The sequence below is a fragment of the Cebus imitator genome, unplaced genomic scaffold (genome assembly GCF_001604975.1).
Source record: "Cebus imitator isolate Cc_AM_T3 unplaced genomic scaffold, Cebus_imitator-1.0 Scaffold296, whole genome shotgun sequence".
Taxonomy (NCBI): domain Eukaryota; kingdom Metazoa; phylum Chordata; class Mammalia; order Primates; family Cebidae; genus Cebus; species Cebus imitator.
In genome coordinates, this window is record NW_016107611.1 from 407,324 (window position 1) to 432,475 (window position 25,152).

General features: G+C 49.3%; 1 protein-coding gene across 1 annotated transcript in view; it reads right to left on the reverse strand.

Moving 5' to 3' along the window:
• Positions 1–1,626: 1,626 nt before the first annotated feature.
• SMG9 (SMG9 nonsense mediated mRNA decay factor) overlaps positions 1,627–25,152 on the reverse strand; it is a 24,660-nt gene continuing 1,134 nt past the window's right edge. The window contains exons 2-14 of the mRNA XM_017502337.1: positions 21,892–22,047; positions 19,244–19,318; positions 18,892–19,156; positions 18,701–18,798; positions 15,718–15,830; positions 10,809–10,920; positions 8,815–8,910; positions 8,294–8,379; positions 5,146–5,252; positions 4,357–4,464; positions 4,070–4,198; positions 3,604–3,748; positions 1,627–2,151 (exon numbers count right to left, since the gene is read on the reverse strand). Of these exons, the coding sequence (XP_017357826.1) occupies positions 2,073–2,151; positions 3,604–3,748; positions 4,070–4,198; positions 4,357–4,464; positions 5,146–5,252; positions 8,294–8,379; positions 8,815–8,910; positions 10,809–10,920; positions 15,718–15,830; positions 18,701–18,798; positions 18,892–19,156; positions 19,244–19,318; positions 21,892–22,041 (1,563 nt within the window). The 5' untranslated portion in view covers positions 22,042–22,047 and the 3' untranslated portion in view covers positions 1,627–2,072. The remainder of the gene's footprint in view (positions 2,152–3,603; positions 3,749–4,069; positions 4,199–4,356; positions 4,465–5,145; positions 5,253–8,293; positions 8,380–8,814; positions 8,911–10,808; positions 10,921–15,717; positions 15,831–18,700; positions 18,799–18,891; positions 19,157–19,243; positions 19,319–21,891; positions 22,048–25,152) is intronic.

Sequence of the window (25,152 nt, forward strand, 5' to 3'; positions counted from 1 at the left end):
GGGCAGTGAATGTCACAGCTCTGAAGGGCCTTGAGGATGACCTTAATGTTGGAGTAATGGCCAGAGACGGGAGGTTCCTTGCTCACCGTCAGTTAGGAAGTGGCTGTGCCAAAGCCTGTGCCGGGCCTCGGATCTCTCAGACCCTCAGCCCTCTGCAGAAACTGGCATACTATCCACTTCTGGCCTGACCTTCTCTGGCCTGCTGAATGCTTTCTTCACTGACTGCCCACCCCCCATTTCAGTTGTTTCTCAAAAAGCCCTGGATACCAATGATATGACATACCAGGACTATACGGGATGCCTGAAAGCAGGAGGAAGCCAGAGAGACAAAGTAGCACAGTAGGCCAGGCATGGTGGCTCCCACCTGTAATCCCAGCACTTTGGGAGGCTGAGGTGGCTGGGTGGATCACCTGAGGTCAGCAGATCACCTGAGGTCGGGAGTTCAAGACCAGCCTGACCAACGTGGAAAAACCCCACCTCTACTAAAAGTACAAAAATTAGCTGGGTGTGGTGGTACACGCCTGTGGTTCCAGCTACTTGGGAGGCTGAGGCAGAAGAATCATGTGAACCCAGGAAGCGGAGGTTGCAGTGAACCGAGATCATGCCATTGCACTCTAGCCTAGGAAACAAGAGCGAAACTCCTCAAAAAAAATAAATAAATAAAAATAAAGTGGCACTGGTGGGAGGGGGAGGGTAGTAGATGAACAGACTCAGCCAACTGGACTGGAGCTGACTGCTTTACTGAATGGTGGATTGGCATGATTAGTAGGTAAGGACTAATTCGGGCTGGCAAGACCAATTTGGAGACATACTTTGGGAACCTCAAACTAAGATCATGTACTGTATTTAACTGAGATAAGGGTTAGTATTGTACCAAACCATACAGTGGATCTAACTGAGGGTAGGTTCTGGATTTAAATTAAAGGTAGGAGTTGCTGTTTCTAAGCAAGAGTAGATGAGGTTTTTGAGAGGAAAGTCACTATGTTTAACCAACAGAAGGCACTGTTTGTACGGGTGATGCAAGGTATTTAGACTAAGGGTAAGTACTTACTACATTTAAAAATAAGATCTATTTTTTAAATAAAAAGTAGGCATTATATATATATGTCATTTTTTTATATAGCTAATTTTTTAAAATTTTTATTTTTAATAGAGATGGGGTTTCACCATGTTAGCCAGGCTGGTCTTGAACTCCTGACCTCAAGTTATCCCCCTGCCTCAGCCTCCCAAAGTGTTAGGATTACAGGCATGAGCCACCATGCCCAGCCTAGGCATTGTATTTAACTGGGCATCTAACCCAAAGGCACTGCCTTTAAGTGAGAGCAGAAGACATAAGCGTAGTCAGTGTACTCAGCTGCAGTGTATTTTCCCATACAAAACACATAGGGGAGGCTTGATGCCACCCCAGGAAACAGAATTACTCTTCCTAGGGACTTCCTTCTTAGCAGAGACTGGTCTCCATCTGCTCCCAACAGCTGTATGACCCACAGTGAATGTGTCCCTGGGGAAGTTCATTCAGGTTCCGACGGGTAGCCAGGGGACAATCTGCTCACGAGGGCTGGGTGTCAAGTTTGTCCTGCTTCCCAGAACTGCAGGTTGGGTAGAGGAGTAAGTGGAGCACGAGAACAGGCTTGTATGACTGTGTTTATTTGAACCACCAGATCTGCTTCAATAAAGCGCTCTCCAGACCATGCCTCACCTTACAGGGAAAGGCGTAGAGTCAGGAAGAGGGACTGTTGCTCCTGTCCCTGAAAAAGGAGGTCAAGATGAAGCCTGGGCTTCCTGGTGACCACTCAGACTCCTCCCACTGCTTGTCCCTGTGGAGGAGGTAGGATGGGCTGCCCCATCTCAGGTTGGGGGTGGGATCGCTCACAGTCACCCCCTGAACAGCCCCCAACTGAGGGTGGGAGGCCTGGCCCTGGACACCTCATGTCTCTGGGCCGGGAATCCACGATCCCTCATCCATCAGGCCTGCTGCCACTCTCCACCCCAGCAGGTGATGGACGTTTGTGCTCCCTCGCCATCCACTGGGGACCCAGGAGCTTCCCTGCGTGACATTCTTCTCCTTGGCTTCAGGCCAGCAGGCGGCTATACTCTGCCAAAGCAGAGGACTTTTTCACCCCATCCCAGATCCGGGCAGCATAGTGGAACCTATGAGAGGAGGTCAACAGTCAGGGCTGCCTGGCCAGGGCTCCACCCACTGAGGCCCCTTTTATGACCTGAAACGTGACTCTGAGCCCCTTGGAGCCCCGTCTCCTGTCTCCTCGACTGGGATACAGGGAGGATGCTAACACTGATGGGAGGTGGCCCCACTTTTCTTAGCTCACCCAGGTTAAGCAAAGCTGGAGGTTCCAAGGCTTGGACTAAGACCTCAAGTCTCCACCACCTAAACTTCTTCCACTTCACTCAGTGCTGCCCTTTGTGGGTAACGGTTCTATTTCCACTTCCCTCCAGACTCTTAGGACGATGGAAAACAGTTAACAGCAATTGCACAACCAAAATCTCCTCCCTCTCCCCTCTGGGTCCCGCTTTAGACCAATGGGAGGAGCGGAGCTGGGACTGAATGCCCAGAGGGGACTCCACCTCTGCCCTACAAGCCCTGAGTGGTTTCCTGTGGCTTTGTCTGCACTCCTGGCCCCTTTGAAGCATAGGCAACTGCAAACAGATGTGGGGGGCCAAGTCAGAGACGCTGCACCCAGCCAAGCTATTTATTTCTTTTCTTTTTTTTTTTTTTTTTTGAGCCAGAGTCTCACTTTTGTTGCCCAGGCTGGAGTGCAATGGTGCCATCTTGCTTCACCACAACCTTCACCCACCAGGTTCAAGCAATTCTTTTGCCTCAGCCTCCCGAATAGGTGGACTTACAGGCGTGCAGCACAACACCTGGCCAATTTTGTATTTTTAATAGAGATGGGGTTTTTCCATGTTGGCCAGGCTGGTCTCATTTCAGGTGATCTGCCCACCTCAGCCTCCCAAAGTGCTAGGATTACAGGCATGAGCCACCATGCCCAGCCTTCTTTCAAATTTTTCTCTTTGAAGTAAGATGATAAAGACCTGGACTCATACACTGAAGACTCTGGACAAAGAAGTAATGTAAAGTAGGGGCCACAGAGGTCGTGCAGGGCCACATGAACGCAGGTGGAGAAAGCCAGCAGGCAGGAAATGAGGCAAATGCAGAAGGGTGGACAATGAGACCCTGTGGCTTTCTGGTTCCCATCTCCTGAAGAGCCCTGTTTTCTGTGATCAGGTCCTTGGAATAAATCTTCCTTAAGCTAACTCCGGCTCACTGGTCCTACTCTTAGCAATCAAATGACTCCCAGCCACAGATGTGTGGCCTTGCTATGTAACACTTTTCTCTGAGCCTAAATTTCCCCACCAGAAAAACTGGTGACAAGGACCTACATGATGCTGGCTGATGAGGATTCCAAGTCACACGAAACAGCAGGGTGCTACATGGGTGAGATGCTTACAACACAGGAGCAATCATCACCGTTCCAGAAAAGGAACCTGAGATCTGGAGAGGAGGGGCTTAACGAGGTCATGCCTGTCTAAGAGACACCCTTTCTCTCTACACCAGGGTGGGGTGCCTCTGCAAAGAGCTCTTACCAGTTCTTCTCGGTGAGGATTGTGTGTGACAGCTGTGGCCGGGCCATGGACATCACTTGGCTCCGGAGTTTGCTCACCAAGGACTGGAAACTGGGGTGGCCACGATACCCAGGCAGCAGGGAGAAGAGTGGGCTGGAACCAGGTCCTGGAAAGTTGGGGCAGGGAGGATAAGAAGGATGGACTGCCAGTGTCTTTCTCCCAGTTAACAGCATCCTGGGCTTTGAGGAGCACCTAAGAGTTCAGCTCTGGCTGAGCTCTTTCTGTACTTTCGTGACTCTGAAACACACTCCTAAGAAAGGGTCCACGCACCCCGGGAATGAGGCAGGGTCTTCTCTCAGACCAGGTGGGCTCCACACTTCTTCCAAACCAAGGCAACCCATGTTGCCTCCTAGACCAGGGGATGCTGGGTCTCTCTATGATCAGGACAGGACTTGTCTCTCCAGGAACCCGTCAAGGGTAACTGTACCTGCTCTCGGTGGGTTTTCACTCTCTGCTTCACTGTCCATAAAGGGTACCAGGAACAAGTTGACCTCAGAGTCCAGGAAGTCAGGTGGAAGCCCCGGGAAGACATTGCATTGTAACATGGACAGAGTACCTGGAGGAGAAAATGCTTCAGCTTCAGGTACCATGTTGTGGGTTTGAGGGGGTGGGAATCGTTGACAGTCAAGGCAGGAACAGGACACTAGTCTGGGGGTAGAGACTGAACCAGGAAGCTGGATCAGGACTAGCTTGGAGGGATTTGGGAATCCTCACCCTTGTAACGCAGGTGGGAGTGGGCCATGAGTTGGTCGATCATCAGGTGCATCTGCCGCAGCTTCCGGGGACAGAAGTCCTCTCGGCGAGCTTTGTTCTGTAAGAAGACTGAGGGTGGAGAAGTGGGAGGAGACAGGGCCTGTGAGGCAGACATCACTTGGCCTAATGGACTCCCCTTTCTCACCCAAAGACCTGCTGTTGCCCCCGAGTTCAGATCACTGTGGAAATATTTATGTAACTTCACTTCACTTTAGCACCAGGCTCCGTGTAGGGCGATGCTGGGGACCCAGAGGTGAGTCAGATCTGGTTTCTGCCCCTAGTCTCTTTGAGGCCCCAGCAAGGGATCATAAAATGAACTTGATCTTTGCAGAAGAGTACAGCAGAGAAATGACATAACATGCAAAGGAACGACACGAGCAAAGGCTGGAGGAGGGACACTAGGTCGACGGGGCCACTCAGAGAAGCCCAACCTAACACTCATTTCCTGAGCTGGGAGATTCCAGGGACCCAGAAACAGGCAGACCTGGGGCCTGTCCCATTCCGATCACAGAGCCAGACACAGGCTCAGCAGGTCATGCCCTCAATTGTCAGGGATGGACCAGAGAGAGGGAATTTGAAGGAGCTGCTAATCCTTTTTGACTTCGCTCCTCATTAACTCTCAAAAGTACTCCTCCCAGATCCCCACTCCTTCCCTCACTCTCCCCACTTCCCCAGTGTGCTGCTGACTGTCACCCCCCATTCTTCCTCCTGCCCACCTGTCCAGCCCCCAGAAAGCAGAAAGCCTCTCACCCAGGTGGGGGTAGTATTCGGTGCCTTCTTCAGAGCCTGATGAGCTGCTGGACTCGTGGCTGGGGGATGGGGTGGAGGGCTTCACCATCTCTGCTGTCTGGAGGAACCTTGGGGTTTGGGGTGAGTGGCTGTTGCTCTTGCACTTGCACCCCATGTCCCACAGCCTGGGACAGGGGCTCCCTTTGAGATCCTGATGGAAGCTACAGCCATGCTTAGAAAAATGCCATATACACAACATGTTTCCCACAATTTCAGAGAATTCAGAGATAATCCTCTCAGATACTGATCCACGGACACTTACATCAACTGTATACACTCTTTATGAGCTTACCTTATTATTGTATTTTAAAGAGGCTATTTTTTAGAGCAGTTTTAGGTTCACAGCAAGACTGGGCAGAAAGCACACAGAGTTCCCACACCCCCTGCACATGCAGAGCCTCCCCAACTATCAACAACCCCAACCTGAATGGTTCCCTTTTAAGGACTGATGAAGCTACACTGACACAGCATTATCACCCAAAGTCCCAAGTTTATATCAGGGATCACTCTTGGTGCTGTACATTCTACAGGTTTGGACAAATGCACAATGGTGTGTGTCTGCCGTTAGAGCATCACAAAGATAGTTTCACTGCCCTCAAAATCCTCTGTGCTCTGCCTATTCATCCCTCCCTCCCTCCAACTCCTGGAAACCACCCATCTTTTTACTGTCTCCATAGTTCTGTCTTTTCCAGACTGTCATATAGTTGGAATTACACAGTATGTAACGTTTTCAGATTGGTTTCTTTCACTTAATCTGCATTTAATGATCTTCTATGTCTTTTTATGGCTAGATAACTCATTTCTTTTTAGTGTTGAATAATATTCCATTGTCTGGGTGTACCACTGATTATCCATTCAATTTACTGAAAGACATCTTGGTTGCTTCCAAGTTTTGGCAATTATGAATAAAGCTGCTATAAATATCTGTGTGGCCAAGCGCAGTGGCTCACGCCTGTAATCCCAGCACTTTGGGAGGCTGAGGCGGGCGGATCACCTGAGGTTAGGAGTTCGAGACCGGCCTGGCCAACATGACAAAACCATGTTTTTACTAAAAATACAAAAATTAGCTGGGTGTGGTGGCACATGCCAGTAGTCCCAGCTACTCAGGAGGCTGAGGCAGATGCGCTTGAACCTGGGAAGCAGGGGTTGCAGTGAGCTAAGATTACTCCTGTGCACTGCAGCCTGGGTGACAGAGCAAGACTCCAACTCAAAAAAAAAAAAAAAAAAACTTGTGTAGGTTTTTTGAGTGGATATAAATTTTCAGTTTATACTATTTATTTTTTTCAAATTATAGTACATAAACCTGTTTTCTAAGGTAAGGGATAATGGAATCTGCTAAAATATGGGGGCATTCTCCTCACACACACACAAACACATCTACAATTTCAAGGGGCCACCCTACTCTGAGAAGCCCACCTGTAGATGAGAGTTTAAAAACAATGCTCTGCCATGTGGCAACCTGAGCTGATACCCCTACCAGAACATAGACTCCCCAGGGGCAATCTATCTGTTTTGTTCACACCTGTGTCCCTAGTGCCCAGAACAGTGCCCGAACACCTAGATGTGAATAAATCCCAGTGGATGGTGGTAGGAATGGGTGTTTCACAATGAAGTCACAGCTTCACTGCATTACATCTGGTCAGAACAACCAACCTCCTAGCGAGCCTTTTTTGTTGTTGGCCTCAGCTCATCCCTGTCCTCAGGGTTACTAAAACACACACACTAAATTCTCCTTATCAGCTGCTTACTGTGTACCAGGGACTAAGCTGAATGCTTTCAATTCCTTGACTCACTGAATCCGCACAACATAATTCTGCTGATGAGGAACTGAGGAAAGAAAAGACACATGCCCAGTAAGAGAGGGGACTCGAACCCAGGACTGCCTGGTTCTGAAGGTATCTGCTTCCTAATTCCATTTCTCCCCTCCCTATAAGCTCCTGTCCCTTCCTTCTGCCTGATCCCTATGCCCAAAGCTGCTCCCACACCACACCTTCCAGTGGCCTCCTGGGGCCTGGAGCCAATAAGAGCCCTTGTGGCCACAGGTTCTGAGCTAGTCTTTTCTGGGAGCATTTCTGGAACCCTTGGCTGCTTCAGGCAGGACTCCTTCGAGGTCCCACCTCCCTTTTTTCTCGTGCCTGCCTGAGTACCAACAGGATGGTACATAATCCTGAAGGAGATGAACAATAAAACTCCACAGACTAGACAAGCCAGCTCCTCATGCTAGTTATTCAGCAAATTTGCAGTAAATATCTACTGTGCGCCAGGCGCTGTGTGAGGTGCGGGGGAACCTTGCCCTCCTGGGGCTTACATTCGAATGGGGGAGAAAGATCATCAAGAAAGCTACAGTATCCTATTAAGGAGAGACAAGCGCATTGAAAAAAATACAGAAGGCAGGGAGAACAACAGGGGATGCTACACTAGATGGTCAGGGAAGGCCTCAAGTGGACTCAGTGGCATGAGGGAGAGAGTCTGAGAAGATCTGCGGGTACAGAATTTCCAGCTGAGGGAGGCAGAGTGCAGAGGTCCTGGGCTGCAGGAAGAACAGCCATGTGGCCCTGTAGGAGTCTTACTCTGTCACCCAGGCTGGAGTGCAGTGGTGTGATCTCGGCTCACTGCAACCTCCGCCTCCTGAGTATCTGGGATTACAGGAGCCTGACATCACGCCTGGCTAATTTTTGCATTTTTGGTAGAGACAGGGTTTTACCACCTTGGCCAGGCTGGTCTTGAACTCCTGACCTTGTGATCCACCCGCCTCGGCCTCCCAAAGTGCTGGGGTTACAGGCGTGAGCCACCTCGCCTGGTGGCCCTGTGGCTTTAATAAAGGGAGTGAGGAAAGGCAATGAGAGAAGTCAGCAAGGTGACCAGAGGGTGTAGGACTTTGGAAGCCATGCAGGAGCAGACTTTGGATTTATTCTGATAGACATGTAAAGTCAGTGGAGGGCTGTGTGTTGTGCATGCTTTGAGAAGGAGGTTAGATGGGGGTGATTTATTCCAACTTACATTTTAAAAGGTTCCCTCTGGCTGCTGTGAGTCAGTGGCTCAGTCTCTGAGCCTGTGTCTCCTGCCTCGTTCCTCCTCCCCACTACCCCCCAACCCCTCAGCCCCTCACCTGTAGAGACTGAGGTCTGTGAACCAGTCCTGGACGACAATCACCACGTGGCAGACCGTGAAAAGGAAGGCAGCAATCTGGAGTGACTGAGGGTGGGCAGGAAGGAAGGGAGTTGAGGACCACTCTCGCCCAGACTAATCAGGAGTCCCTGATCCCAGGACTCAGTTCAGGAGGCAACAGGGGAAGGAGGCTTCAAGCAGGTACTGTGTGCCTAACACTGTGACAGCACTTCCCTTACAGGCCATCCCTACATCAGGAAAAGTGGGAATTATCACCCTCGCTTTATTCAGGCAGATGCTGAGATTTCAAAGGGAAGGGAGTGGGGAATGACTTGCTTGAAGGGCAGAGCCAGTGGAGCCAGTTCTGACTCTCAGTGCTGTCCTTTTCCTACAGCCCTTGGGGCAGCTGGGGCTCTTATGAAGCAGAAACTAAGTGGACAACGCATAACCAGCTGTCCAGATGCTGGGAGGATGGGGAGGGGATGTAAAACCTCAGCCCTGGACCTGGCTTGGCTCCCTCACCTGCATCTCAACGTAAGTGTGGGGAAGGTTGTACTCCGGAGGCAGCTTGCGGTCATTATTGATGAGATGGTCTAGGATAGAAGGGCTCAGGATGGGCTGCAGCAGGAAAAGAAGAGGGTGTCAGGGAATGGGCTGGTCACAGGTGCACAAGTTTCACACGTCGAAGGCAAATATGTTGCCTACGTCAGGACAAAACAAGGTCAGAAACAAAGGCAAGCAATTCCTAATTAGAACAGCAAGAGGAAGTTCAAGAAAAAAAAAACCTCAAGGCTGATACACTTTTCCAGCTCCTTTACAAATCACTGCTGCTCTCAAGCGCATCATGCCCAAAGAAACTGCTTTGTGCCAATGAATGTTTAACATTTACTCAAATGAGTCATGTCCCTTAAAAGACTCTTTGTCAGTTGTTTCATACGCTTTCAAAACCTTGCTGAGATAATGACTTAAGTAAAAAAAAAAAAAAAAAAAAAGATCAGTGTGAAAACTGGTGAGAATTTTAAAAACTGCATCAGTATACATACAAGAATCAGTGGTGAGCTCACCAGACTGTTTTCCTCCTAAAGGGACATTCAACTAAAAACCTTTAAGAGCTAATTAGCTTGATAGTCTGCTGACTTTTTAGTGCAGTGAAATTCTTTTACAAATGGGCTTTCACAACTGCCTGCTTTCTCCAACTCCAAACACTGAGCAGTGCTCTAGTCTATCTTGTTTTGTTAACATCTGTCCTCTTCACGGGCCTCTGACCTAGACCACAGCCGGTTTGGGTTGTCTCCAGGTCCCCATGGCCCCTACACAGGGGCTGGCAAACAAGGCTCATGTCACAACTGTAGGTTTTCCACTCTGTGTCATCAATGCCACAGTGACCAGAATGCTGATCCACCAACTATGAGTGCCAACTAAGGGCCAAGCCCTGTGCCCCAGCTGTCACCCACAGAGCCAGGCTCTGCTCTAAGGAGCTTCAAGCAGGTAGGGAGTGAGAACAGACACCCAGGCAAATCACATGCTATGGTGGGAGGTACATATGGGCAACAGTGGAAGGGGAAGGCTTCTGAGAGGAGGCCACACCCCAGTGGAGTCTTGAGGAGGAAGGCATCAGCCAGGCAAACACACAAGGTGGGAGCCTACTGTACTGACAATGGAGTTAATCACTAAGAGTATTTAGCACCTAACTCCTGTTGGGTGCTGCCATTAGGAATTCACTTGTATCAATGCACTGAAACCTCACAAAAACCCTATGAGGTAGGCAATACTGTTTTTCCCACTTAAGAAAACTGAGGAATGAAAACAAACAACTTGACAAGGTCACACAGTTTGTCGGTGGTTTCAGGTAAACACCGGATATGCAAAGTCCAGATAAGAGAGACATCAGTGTGTGTGTGCTGGGGGTCTGGTGGCTCCTCCAGGGGCCGAGGATAGGCAGTCTGAGGGAATCAAACCACACCCTCCGAATGCCAGCCTAAGGAATTGGGACTTTGCCTGAGAGCAAGGGAGAAGCCAAGGAAATCTGCCAGGTAAACACATGACCAGTCAGTTCTAACGAAAGTGACGAGCCTGAGCTCATGCCAAGTTCTAACCCAGCACTTTGCCTGGATTGTTCCACGGAATCCTTGAAACTCTTAAGAGGCCGACTAGTTATCATCCCTGCTTACAGATAAAGAGCTGTGGTTTAAGGAAGTTTAAAATGTATTTAAAGTCACCCTGCTAGTAAGAATTAAAAGGCAGGATCAGAACATAGATTCTCCAGGGTCCACACGTTTTAGCAGTATACTAGAAGGCACTTTAGGCTACTCTGTGGAAGGCAAATGAGATGGGGCAACATGTGACAAGAGACTAAGGGCCAAGAAAAGACACATCTTGCCCAAGGGCACCCAGCATGTCCACAGCTTGACTGGAAGCACATGGAATCCACACAGGGTTCTGGCTTAGTAACATTCCAGGAAGAGGATGTGGGTTGGGGGTGGGGGGCGGGGGGCAAAGGCAGGTGGGGCTGGCACCTGTGTGTCCAGGAAAACAATCCGCTCTTGGGTAATAAAGAAGTCGATGCCACTGGTCTGGTTGCCCCCTCGTTCCTTCATTTCAGCGCTCTGAGCCCGGAAAACATAAGCCCTGTGGAGAGGAGCAGGTACGGGTGCCTGAGAGTTTTGGTTCTCAGCCTTTGATGCATCCGAAGCATGACCCTGTGAGCTGAGCATGTGAGCCAGGGTGCCCAGCCTGCTCACTAAGCTTTCCATCTGTGGCCCCATAGATGGAAAGGGGGTGGGAGGCGGGGGCGGTGCATGTTTTGAAGCACATGACTTCATTCCTACCCATAAAGAGATCCATTAGTTCAATCAATGAAGCCAGGCCACTGAGGTGTTTAGGGCAGAGACTCTGCCAGTCTGCTAGGATTCAAATCCCAGCTCTGCCTCTTCCTGGCTGTGTGGCTTTGGGCAAATTCCTTAACCTTTTTCTGTCAGTTTCCTCATCTGTAAAATGGGGATAACAACATGATTAAAACTCTACGTGTTATTATGAGCTCAGTATGTGTAGAGCCCTTAGAATGGTGCCTGATATAGAGTGATACATACTTTTAGCTGTTGATTACCAAATCTACCTGCTAGATCCCAGGTGCTGGAGACAGAGCACTGAATGGCCTCCACTCCCACAGGGAGAGGGAGTTTGGGTCTTGTTCCCAGCATCTTCCCTTCAGGTGAGTGTCCCTCACTTCTACGTGTGTGGGCGCTGGGAATATAAGGGCAAAGCAGGCAGAGCTGGGCCTTGCCCTAAACCACTAAGCTCAACTTGGTAACTCTGACTTGGGCAAAGTGATTTTACCTTTTGAAATCTGTAAAATCAGGATGATAGAAACTGCCTCTCAAAAGGTAGTTTCTATCTACCCCAAGAGGCATAATCTGTTGTCTGACACAGAGCAGGCAACCTTCCACTTTACAAACACTATGCGGAAAACCTCCTATTTGCCAGACACCAGGATATAGCAGTGAACAAAAAAGACTAAGTCGGCTTCTGTGGAGCTTCTGGTTTAGTTTACAAATTACCAGAAATCAGTCACTGTGGGTGTTAGAAAGAGGAGGTGTGCAGTGCTCCAAGCCCAGATCGCTTAGTTGGTGGAGCCAGGAAGGGCTACTCTGAAGAGGGAAATGACAATGCTGAGGGTGAGAGAGAGAGGGAGTTAACTAGGGATGGGTTGGGCGATGGGCACAGAGGAATGCTGTATCAGGCAGAAGACAGGTGGCTTGTTGTACCAGGACTCAGAGACCAGCATGGCAAAAGCAGAAAGATGGGGTATATGGGAGGGGAGAGAGCAAGGAGAGGCTACACAGACCCCTGTGGGGCATGGTAAGGCTTTGGCCTATGAGCCTGGAGAAGCTGCTGAGAGATATAAGTAGAGGAGGGACAGGATCAAATTTTGGTTTGAAAGTCCCCACTGGCTGCTATGTGGCGAGGACTGTAGAGTGGAAAGAGGGGAGATGGGCTTACAAGGCCCAGTGCCATGTCGCCTCCCTCTGCCTCTCTAGCCTTATCTCCTACCACTCCCCTTCCAAGGCTACCATGCTCTTTCGCACACATAGACAAGCTCCCGCTTTACAGGCACTGCCTTGGCCAGTCCCTCTCATTGGAATGCTCCTCCAAACATGTTTTTTCTCAAACGTTCCCCTTAGCAAGGCCTTCCCTCACAATCACATTTAAAACTATAACCTAGTCTGGGTGACATGGCAAGACCTCATCTCTACAAAAAATTTTAAAAATGAAGGGTGTGGTGGCTCATGACTGTCATCCCAGCACTTCAGGAGGCCAAGATGGGAGTATCACTTGAGGTCAGGAGTTCAATAACAGCCTGGCCAACATGGTGAAATCCTGTCTCTATTAAAAATACAAAAATTAGCCTGGTGTGATGGTGCACATCTGTAATCCCAGCTACTCGGGAGGGTAAGGCAGGGGAACTGCTTGAACCTGGGAGATGGAGGTTTCAGTGAGCCAAGATTGAGCCACTGCACTCCAGCCTGGGTGACAGCAAGACTTGACTCAAAAATAAAAAATAAGTAAGCCAGGCACGGTGGTACAGAATTGTAGTCCTAGCTACTCAGAAGGCTGAGGTGGAAAAATCATGTGAGCCCAGCTTGGGCAACACAGTGAGATCCTGTCTCTACAAAAAATTAAAAAATTAGTTGGGCATGGTAGTGCATGCCTGTGGTCCCAGCTACTCACATGGCCGAGGTGGGAGGATGGCTTAGGCCCAGGAGTTCAAGGCTGCAGTGAAGCCATGATCACACCACTGCACTCCAGCCTGGGTGACAGAGCAAGACTCTCGTCTCTTAAAAAACCATAATTTTTAAAACCTGTAACCTAGGCCCAACAACACCTCCCTATAAACCTTTCCCATTTTGTTATATTCTAATGTGCCAAATAGTGTGTTTATTTTGTTTACTATCTCCCCTACTAAAATGTAAGCCCCACGAGGGCAGCTTTTTTTCCAGTTTTATATACCATTACCTCTCCAGCACCTGGTACAGTACCTGGTGCATAGAGGGCATTCAGTTAATACAGTACTTGTCAAGCTGAATTAAATCAGGGAGACCAGATAGGAACCTCTTGGCATCCTCCATGTAAGATATTAATGGCTTGTTCTAAGAAGGTGAACGTGAAGGAGAGAAAAAACAGATGAATTATAAAGAGAATTAGGAGGTAGGCTGGGCACTGTGGCTCATACCTGTAATCCCAACACTTTGGGAAGCCCAGGCCGGCAGATCACCTAATCAGGAGTTTGAGACCAGCCTGGCCAACAATGGCAAAACTCCATCTCTACTAAAAATATAAAAATTAGCTGGGTGTGATAGTCCCAGCTATTCAGGAGGCTGAGGCACAAGAATCGGTTGAATCTGGGAGACAGAGGTTATGGTAAGCCGAAATTGCGCCACTGCGCTCTGGTCTGGGCAACACAACAAGACTGTCTCAAAAAAAAGAAAAAAGAATTGGGAAGCAAAACCTAGACCTGATGAAAAGAGTTGATACTAACATCCACCACAACACAGGCTGACATGGCTCAAAAGGACAAGCTGCGCGACAGATTCTCCCTACCTTGGGAATCTGAACCAAGAGTCATGGGGAAAATTTGCTAGTTGGGGTGAAAGCTGAAATGGAAAGAATGTTAACTAAGACCTGGAGCTATTCCAAAATGGAGCGGAGCGGAGCTGAGTCATGAGTGAACAGAGAACAGGAAGGAGAGAGGCAGGGGAACCCCACAGTTCCAGCTCTATGGGATGTGTATTCTCCAACAACAGTGGTCTTCACCTTTTCTAGATCTCCATCAGCCCACTCTGAGATTTGGTGCAAACGATGGGCCTGGCCGGGCGCGGTGGCTCAAGCCTGTAATCCCAGCACTTTGGGAGGCCGAGGCGGGTGGATCATGAGGTCAAGAGATCGAGGCCATCCTGGTCAACATGGTGAAACCCCGTCTCTACTAAAAATACAAAAAACATTAGCTGGGCATGGTGGCGCGTGCCTGTAATCCCAGCTACTCAGGAGGTTGAGGCAGGAGAATTGCCTGAACCCAGGAGGTGGAGGTTGCGGTGAGCCGAGATCGCGCCATTGCACTCCAGCCTGGGTAACAAGAGCGAAACTCCATCTCAAAAAAAAAAAAAAAACAACGATGGGCCTTTTTCCTAGACAAGCCTGACTGCAAATGTGTGTAAAATTCTGCATATGGCCAGGCGCGGGAGCTCACATCTGTAATCCCAGCACTTTGAGAGGCCAAAGCGGGAGGATTGCTTGAGACCAGCCTGGGCAACATAAGGAGACACTCGTCTCTACAAAAAAATTTAAAACTAGCTGGTGTGGTGGCATGCCCCTGTAATCCCAGCTGCTTGGGAGGCTGAGGTGGGAAGATCACTTGAGCCTGGGAGGTTGAGGATGCACTGAGCTATGATCATGCCACTGCACTTCAGCCTAGGTGAAAGAACTAGACCCTGTCTCAAAAATAAATAAATAAATAAACAAAATTCTGCATATACTGTTAAGGGGTTAATGGACCCCTGACACTCATCCATGGAGGCCAGGGTAGTATTACCTGCTTTACAAAAAACAGATCCCTATATTTTCAGGTAACTTAAATGTGTCTCTGTTCTTTACCACCCCAGTGGCTACTATCTATTCTCCCCATTTTGATTCTTCCTTAATTAGATGTTTATCTCTCCTACTCCCAAATTCCTACCTTTTCCCCCTTTCCTTCTCTGCCCCAGTTTCAGGATCTGTTTCTTAAGCCCTGCCCTCCCCAAAACCTGCTCCTGTGCCCTTATGCTTTATCTTCATAATCACATTCCATCCTTACTTAAGAATGTTGTTCAGGCAGGGGAATCCTCATGTCTGCTCCCCCCCAACCTAGAAAACTAGGGCCACTTTCCCAAGGTGACACAGGAAAGGTACAGAAACCATCTCTGTCTCCAGATCTCCTCCCCCACTCTATTTCTCAGATCCTATCAGCTACCATTCTGTAAGCACCTGCTCTGTGCCAGGTGACCATTAACTTTTGCCTTCTTGATCTTTCGTTATCCTCCAAAAATCTACTTGGACATGGGATACTGGAAATGAAGTGACCTGCCCAAGGTCAACCAGCTAAGTCCAAAACCTTAACGATGTCATCATCCCACTTCCTCTCTAGGGCCGGTACCATTTCCCAGGGCCAGGTACGGAGGGAGGGAGGGAGGAACAGGATTGGATGCCTTGGAACTATACAGATTTAGTGCGGCCCATTACCATCCTCATCTCATGAAGACACTGAGGCCTAAGAAAGAAAAGCAACTTTCCAAAGTCCTTTGGTAACATCACTCGCAACACCCAAGCCCACCTTGCCCCTGCCCCAGGTGGAAGCCCACCTCCCTCCTGCACTCTACCTAACAGCTCCCTCACCTCTGATCTTCCTCTGGAGTGTTGGCTGACAACAATGACATGACCATGGACTTGCCTGTCCCCTGGAGGCCCAGGACACCAACCACCAACACATCAGTCTGATCCAAGAGGTACTGTGGGAAAAGACAGAAATAAGGCTCTGACAAGTCAGTCAGTTGCTGGAGCTAGAATGAGAGGGCGGACCCTAGAGACCCTTGTGTTTTACCCACCTGCCTTATCACATATGAATAAAAACTCCTGTGGTCCCAATCCCTCCTATTAGACATAGGGCCTCTGTTCTGTCACGGTAGGATTATGTGAAATGTTCTAGACACAAAGAACAGTGTCTGTGAGAACTCTGAAGTAGAAAGAGCCTAGCATGGTCAAGAAGCTAAAAGGAAGGCCAGGCGCAGTGGCTCACGCCTGTAATCCCAGCACTTTGGGAGGCCAAGGAGGGTGGATCACGAGGTCAAGAGGTCGAGACCATCCTGACCAACATGGTGAAACACCGTCTCTACTAAAAAAATACAAAAATAAGCTGGGTGTTTGGCACACACCTGTAGTCCCAGCTACTCGGGAGTCTGAGGAGGAAGAATCGCTTGAACCTAGTAGGCAGAGGTTGCAGTGAGCCAAGACTACACCACTGTGCCCCAGCCTGGCAACAGAGCAAGACTCCGTCTCAAAACAAAAAAAAAAAAAAAAAAAGAAGGTAACAGGAAGTCACTGGTCACTGTGCTGAACACAGAGGGAAAAAGGAAGTCTGATCTTGGGTAAGTAAAAGGGAGCGGCTTAACAACAGAAGGGTGGGTTGGAGAAGACAGGACTCAGTGACTGAGGGCTACTAGCATAGATTCCTGGGAAAGCACAAGAAAGGGAGTGGTGTGCAAACAGGAGCCACCAAGCCTCTCTTGTCTGTGAATGCGTGTGTGTCTGTTTTACATTCATATACTGTTCTTTGTGGGATGTACGAGCTCCTCTGGAAATTACTGGAGACCAACTCTGGGCCACCAGCTCTGCTGACTTTCACCAACAGGGGGTGTAAGAGACACACTTCAAGGAAAATAGCTTCATCCTGAACTGTGGCTGCTGCTCCTTAGAATCACCTGGAGTTTTTTGTTTTTTAAAAGCAAATTCTATAGTCCAGATGTAGGGGCTTACACCTGTAATCCCAACACTTTAGGTGACTGAGGTGGGAGGATCGCTTGAGGCCAGGAGTTCAAGACCAACCTGGCTAACATGGTGAAACCCCATCTCTACCAAAAATACAAAAACTGGCCAGGCCTGGTGACTCATGCCTGTAATCCCATCACTTTGGGAGGCCGAGGCAGGCAGATCACCTGAGGTTGGGAGTTCAAGACCAGCCTGGCCAACATGGAGAAACTCCGTCTCTACTAAAAATACAAAATTAGCTGGGTGTGGTGGCAGTCACCTGTAATCCCAGCTACTCCGGAGGCTGAAGCAGGAGAATCACTTGAACCCAGGAGGCAGAGGTTGTGGTGAGCTGAGATCGCGCCATTGCACTCCAACTTGGGCAACAAGAGCAAAACTCCGTCTCAAAACAAAACAAAACAACAACAAAACACTAGCTGGATGTAGTGCCATGCACTTGTGGTCCCAGCTACTGAGGAGGCTGAGGCTAGAGAACTGCTTGAACCTGGGAGGTGGAGGTTGCAGTGAGCCAAGATGATGCCATTACATTCCCGCCTGGGCAACAGAGCAAGACAGTCTCCTAAATAAATAAAGCAAATCCCAGGCCCAATCAGGATTTAATGTGCTTTAACACATTAAAGCAGAATATCTAGGGCTGCCCTGTTCAATCAGTAGGCACGGATCATACATGGCTATTTATATTAATAAAGACTAAACAACATTAAAAATTCTGTTTGGTTCTACTAGCCACATGTCAAGTGCTCTAAAGCCACATCTGGGGATAGTGGCTACCATACTGGATGGACAGTGCAAATATATATGATCTTCATCACTGCAGAGAGTTCTACTTAACAGTGCTGAAGGGGAGAGCTTGGCTTTTTTTTTTTTTTTTTTTTTTTCTATTTTTAAAGCTCCCCAGTTAATTCCAATGGGAGAGTGGACACAGAAGTGGCAGAACAAGGCAATAAACGGGCTTGGGGCTGCCCTAATAAGTCCAGGCTGCTGGGCAGGAGAGGTGACATCTCTGGGAGAATCTAAGCAGGGGTGTGACAGGGCTACAGGAGAAAAAGCGAAAGAGGGGATATAAGGACTAGGAGACTGGAGGCATGTATGACGATCTAGGGATGTGACGGCTGAACTAGAGCAAGGGGTGCTGGGATGGACGGGGGCACTTTGGGGGATGACATTCAAAACAGTTAACACTGAGACAGCATGGGTTTCTTGTTGTTGTTGTTGCTGTTTTTGAGACAGGGTCTCACTCTGTTGTCCAGGTTGGTGTGCAATGACATGATCACAGCTCTCTGTGGCCTTGACCTCCTGGACTCAAGTGATCCTCTTACTTCAGCCTCCTGAGTGGCCTGGACGTCTGTCACCATACCTGGCTAATTTTTAAATTTTTAGTAGAAATGGAGTATCCCTAAGTTGCCCAGTCTGGTCTTGAACTCCTGGGTTCAGGTGATTCTCCCACCTTGGCCTCCCAAACTGCTGGGATTACAGGCATAAACTACCAGCCTGGGTTTCAACCAAATAAGAAGGGTACTAGGGCAGGGTCCAAGAGACTCCCCCGCTGTGGATAGCAAAGGACATCCCAAGGGTCCCGAGGTGGTAGTGAGAGTACCTCTTTACCAACCAGTACCAAAGCAGGTCAGTATTTTACCAACCAGCAAGCACAGCTGAGCTAGTTGAAATTCAACTCTGGTTAAGTGAGAATGTTCTGATTCCACCCCGTCTCACTGCTGTGAGTTGCCCAAAAGCTCTCCAGTCTGGCGCTGCCTACCAAGAGGCGGAGGTGGGGGGTGGAGGATCAGAGGAGGCAGGACGTGCGGAAGCTCGGGCAGGGAGGGGCCCTCAGTACCTCAATGGCACTGTCACACCAATTCATCTGGTCATCCACCAACTTGATGCTGTGCTTCATGCGCTCTGGGGGCAGTAGTTTGGCCTGACCCACGACAGCTGGAGATTGGAGAAAGCAGGAGACAGAGGATGCAGTGAGGGTCTGTGAGGAGATGCCACTTCCCAACCCAGTCCTGCCCGGCCCCAACTCACGGTCCATGGCTGCCGGTGCGGCAGTGCCCATGCCCCGGTTCTGGATCTGGTACACAGGCTGTGTGGGTCTCTGCCCTTCCTTCTCTCCCTTGGGTGGCGCAGGGGCTGCAGGGGGTGGTGGGGCGGTGCCCTCAGGGGTAGAGGCACCGGTCACGGCCACAGGCCCCTTCCCCTCCTCCCGTGGCTTCATGAGGACAATGGGCTTCTCCAGAGGGGCTGGAGCCGGTGGGGCAGCAGGGGCTGTTGGAGGTGGTGGCTGCTTTGACTATGGGGGTAAAAAGTTTCCGTCAATGGGGCAATCCCTTCCCTAACTGCTGCCGTCCTCCCTCCTTCAAAGTTCTTCCCTGCTCACCCGCTCTGCTGGAGGTTTTGAGAGGATGATGGGGGTTTTCTGCATGACGGAAGTGCTTGTCTCTTCGCTGGCATCCTGAGATGAGGGAGGACAGTTACTCAGGAATGGCGCACTGGCTCTCCTGGACATTCCAGATCTTTATGTGCCATGAACTATTCTAAATGCCTAAATATATATTAACTACCTTGATCCTACCAACAACCCTATGAGATAGATACTATTATTACCCCTACTTTACAGATGAAGAAAATGAAGCCCAGAAAGGTGAAGCTGATTGCCCAGAGTCACAAACCAACAAGCAAGGGAGCTGGAATTTGAACCCAGGCAGCCTGGCTGCAGAACCGAATCCTGAAGCACTCTGCTCAGCTTCCTCTGTGAGGCAACAAGCCGGGCTGGAAAGGAACTAGGAGCTAGGCAGGTCTGGGTGCAAACCTGGTCCTGCCTCGAGTTGGCCGTGTGAACTTGATTAAGGAACCACCCTCACCACCTTCACTTATGCCTCATTTCCCCATCTGTGAGTAGGTACAGGAATTCTTCCTCGAAGGATTATTATGAGGATGAAAGGAGACAGAACACATCAAGTGTCTAGCGTGGCAACTGCTGCGTGGCAGGTGCTCACCATGTGAGAGCTGCTGGCGGCACTTGCTATCCTGATCACCTCTCCCCTCAGCCCCACTCCTGCTCTGGCAAAGCTGCCAGGCTGACCCCACACCTTGCCCTCTTCGTGCCTCCCTGTCTCACCCTCAGTCTGCTGAAGAGGGGAGAAATCTGAGTTTGAGTCCCGTTCCTTCTATGGTTCCTTGAGTAACCTCAGGAGAGTGTTGAGGTTACTCAGGAAGAAACAGTCCTGGGTCTGCTTCTTCATCAATATACTGAGGACATTTACTTAAACCCTGCTCACTTTACTGGCTTACGGTGAAGAACAAACAAAAAGATGATGTGAAAGTGCTCTGAAAAGAAGTTTCAAGGGAAAAACTACAGGAGGAGAGGCTGTGGGCTTCCAGGAGGCTAGGAAGGGGTAGATGATACAGGCTGAGTATCCCTCATCTGAGATGCCTGGGACCAGAAGTGTTCTGGATTTGGGGTTTTTTTTGAACTTTGGAATATTTGACTGTTTCCTGGCTGAGTACCCCAAATTCACCCACAATGATCCAATAAGCACTTCCCTTAAGTGTCATGTTGGTGCTCAAAACATTTTGAATTCTGGAGCACTTCAGTTATTCAATCTGTACCTAGCACAAACGCTGTGAGGATGTAGAGAAGACAGATAGATACACCCAGGTGGCAGAATGTAAAGCACCACTGCCTGACTAGCGTAGAGGAAGCAGGGGAGAGGCGAGGGAGGCATTCAGGATGAGGCCCAATGGGCTATCACTGATATGGGAGAAAAAAATGGGAAGAGGAAAAATGGCAGAACGATGCTGAGGTCAGCAGGGGACGTGGAGGATAAGAAGCCCATGGGCATGACAGGAGGCTGCCGGCGCTCAGCAGCACATTTAGAGACAAAACTGAGATTTCAGAGTTGCTTGTTCAGGGATTAAACCTGAAGGTGTGCAAGGATGATAATAATCACCAGGAAGGCATTATGTGGAAGGAAGAGACTACATGTTCTCATTTACGCTGTGGCCCAAGAGAAGGAGCAAGTAAGAGCTCAGCTCACTGTGAATAAACTATTTTTCATGTTTGTATGGTTTTATACCGCAGAAATTGGCCCCAATTGTTACCTACTTCCACCCTACCAGACATCTCTGAGGTAAACAGGGCCATAGAGAAAAAAAACCCAGGGGCAGGTTCTGGTAGTGAGTCACCTAAGTACAGGAGCAGAGGGAGGCAAGGCCTGGGCACAAGCCGATCCCTCCTGATTCCCAGCCCAGGGCACTGTCTGCAGCAGGCAGAATGATGCTATATGTGAGACTAAGCTGGACCTGGATCTGAGTTCTGGGCCCAAAGTTTACTGACGCTGATTTTGGACAAGTCCTTTCACCTCTGGGGCTCATTTTCCTCATTAGTGAAAATTAGATCTATCATAGAATCTACTTCATGGGGTAGCTGTAAGGGTTCAGGAAGACCCAAAGGATGTAAAGCACTTTGCACAGTGCAAGCACAGTGTGCGCTACTCAATAAACAGAAGCAGTTGTTACTATGACGTGATTCTTTAACACATGAGCTCTGGCACCTCTCGGCTCAAACCGTCCAACGCCAATTTCACAAAGTGAAATACAAAGTTCTTTCCAAGGCCTACCAGGTCCTATATGATCTGGCCCATTACCTCTCAGACTTCACCTCCTATCTCTCTCCCTCCTTCCTTATCCATTGCAGCCATCCTGGCTTCCTCTGGCTACTCCTTGAACACGCCACCCCAGGGCCTTTGCGCTTGCTGTTCTGTCTAGAAGGCTCTTCAACTCAGATTTTAGCATGTCTTACGCCCTCATCTCCTTCAAGTCTCTGCTAAAAAGTCACCTCTTCAGAGAGACCTTCTCTGATGGTCCCTTCATCACTCTCTACCTTCTTTACCCACGAAGGCAGTGGGTTTTGTTTATAGATGTATCCCCAGCATCTGGATTAGTGCCTGGCACATGGCGGGTGCTCAATGAACATTTGTGGAACAACTAAACACATGAATGCTGCTCCTGGGTCCAGACACTCACCCGTCTCTCCCTTTCCCATGGTGCAATGTAGTCCCTCTCCCGACCACCAGGCCCAGAGAGATTCTGGGGGCCACCAGAGCCAGGCTCCTTCCACCGTCGCCGCCGCTCAATCCCATAGAGTCCAGGCTGACTGTGTCCAGATTCAGACATGGTCACCTATGGAGGGAGTGAGGGATTTCAGGATGAGAGAGTCTCTTCCTACTCTACTTGGCATACCCCAAACTACATGAAGGCCCTTCCTTTCTATTTTTTTTTAGAGATGGTGATGGTGTCTGTCTCTGTCACCCAAGCTGGGGTACAGTGGATAGATCTTGGCTCACTGGGGCCTCAGCCTCCTAGGTTCAAGCAATTCTCCTGCCTCAACCTCCTGAGTAGCTGGGACTACAGGCACATGCCACCAAACCCGGCTAATTTTTTTTTTTTTGTATTTTTAGTAGAGATGGGGTTTTACCCTGTTGGCCAGGTTGGTCTCGAACTCCTGACCGCAGGCAATCCACCTGCCTCGGCCTCCCAAAATGCTGGGATTACAGGCATGAGCCACTGCGCCTGGCTAAGGCCCTTCCTTTCAACAGAACTCTGGGCTTGTGGCAGCAACTGCAAGCTGGCTCCCAACATCCACTCCTGACTTCTTCCAAAAAAGTAAAACCCTCAGTTCTGAGGTAGGTACAAGGCTATCCAGAACACATTTCTCATCCATGTTTGCAGTTAGGTGTGCCCATGTGACTAAGTACTTTCTGGCTATGGTATGACACTAGAAGTATGGCTTGGCAGCTTCCAGAAACTTCCCTTTACAGATTCTGGCAATGCCTTTTGCCTCTTCCTCCCAGTGACAGGAATGTGGGTGTGGAGGTTGGAGCTCAAGCAGCTATCTTGAGCTGTAAGGCAACTTAATAGAAGGTACAGTAAAACAAGACACAAGGTTGGGGGGTTCCATGTTAATTCTGAATGGCCTACTTTGAGAGGCAGTGAAAAACAAATACACATCTATCTCTTACTTGCAGCCAAAACTATTCCCAACTATTAACATGCTCCAACATAAATAAACTCATAGGGGCAAATTCACATAAAAATGGGACATTCCGCTGGGTGCGGTGGCTCACGCCTGTAAATCTCAGCACTTTGGGAAGCTGAGGCAGGTGGATTACCTGAGGTCAGGAGTTCAAAACCAGCCTGGCCAAAATAGTGAAACCTCATCTCCAGTAAAAATACAAAAAATTAGCTGCGGGCACCTGTAAACCCAGCTACTCAGGAGGCTGAGGCAGGAGAATCACTTGAACCCTGGAGGCGGAGGCTGCAGTGAGCCAAGATTGCACCATTGCACTCCAGCCTGGGCAACAAGCAAAACTCCATCTAAAAAAATAAAAAATAAAGATATTCTCCTTACCAAAATGCTGCAAGGCATTTCCTTACAAACCAGCAATGTGATCCTCAGTCCAACAGCTACTCTTGATTAGCCATTACTAGTGTATGTCATGGTGGGGCTCCAGCACTCAAGGGCCTATTTTCACCTGGTATCCTACTACAGTTCAGTGTCTGTCTTCCGTTCCTGATGGTCGGCCTTTCCTCACGCTGAATTTCATTTCAAGGTGTCCCTGGTGTTTAATTTATCTGAGATGTTATATAGTGTCTGGCTACCTACGCAACCCACTCTCCATCATTTTAGTATCAGTTTACAGGTCCTTGGAGTTTTCCCAGCTGTTCACACATCATTCAAGGGTGGTCTTTGACTACTTAACTGTTTGTAGAACTCTATGGGGCTATGTGCTCAAGCTCAGAGGTCAGCTGACAAATTGTGGCCTATGGGCCAAATCTGGTTTGCCTTCTGTTTTTGTAAATAGAAAGTTTTATCGGAACATGGCCACATCCATCAATTTACAAACTGTCTACCGTGGCCTTCTTGATGCAATGGCAGAGCTGAGTAGCTGAGACCGGCAGTACAGTCTGCAGGGCCTAAAATAATTATTCTCTGGCCTTTACGGAAAGTTTTACTGAATGGCTGAGTATGGCAGCTCACACTTGTAATCCCGACACTTTGGGAGGCCGAGACCTGAGGACTGTTTGAGCCAAGGAGTTCGAGATCAGCTTGGGCAACACAGCAAGATCCTGTCTCTATAAAACATTGAAAAAACAAAAAAACAGCTGGGGGTGGTGGCATGCACCTGTAGTCCCAGCTACTTAGGAGGCTGAGGTGGTGGGATCACTTGAGCCTGGGAGGTCAAGGCTGCCATGACCATGCTGCACCACTGCACTCTAGCCTGGGCAACAAAGCGAGACCCTGTCTCAAAAAGAAAAAAAAAAAAAAAAGTTTGCTGACCCTTGCTTAGCTTGGAAGTATCTGTTAAATCCCTCCACGAACCCACCCCAGCCCCACCTCAGTACATAATAACATAAACAGGTCCCTCCAAGACTCTCCAGAACTGAAGGGTCTGTTTACGAGATGTAGGCGTAATTTTGCTAGCCAGACAACGGGCTTGTCTAGCTTCTCTCTCACTGTGCTACATGACCTCTTCCCCAGCCACAAGCCAGGTTGAAGACTGCTTTCCTAGACAGAGGACAAGAGCCTGTTTACAGATGCTTAGGGAAAATGACTCATTCAATACCCAAATGACTGCTTACAGTCTCCGATGGAGACTCTCCCCAGAACCTGAGACTCCTCACTTCCTTGCAATTAAGTGTCTTAACACATTACTCTGAAATCCTACCCAGTGCTTAAGTGCCTGTCTTCATGCCTCAACTGGGATTCTGCCCAGCTCTGAAGTTTCTGGGTTATGAGGATGCCCTTCCTGCACAAGGTAAGCGCCCTGTGCGCACTTTTTTTGGTTTTTTTTTTGAGACAAGAGTTTTGCTCTGTTGCCCAGGCTGAAGTGTAATGGTGCAGTCTCACTGCAGCCTCTGCCTCCCGGGTTCAGCCAAGTCTCCTGCCTCAGCCTCCCGAGTAGCTGGAATTACAGGCGCAGGCCTGGCTAAGTTTTGCATTTTCAGTAGAGAGGGGGTTTCGCCATATTGGCCAGGCTGGTCTCGAACTCCTGGCCTCAAGTGATCCACCGGGTCTCAGCCTCCCAAAGTGATGGCATTCCGGGAGTGCCTGCCCTCCCTGTGCCCTTTATTCTGGAAGCTTCCACAGTATCTGAATGTGAGGAGTTCCTCGGAACTTAAAGGCTCACCTAACCCAGGTGTGGCAGTTGCAGTGAGCCAAGACCGCGCCACTGCATTCAAGCCTGGCGCCTGGCGACAGAGCAAGATTCTGTCTGGGGAAAAAAA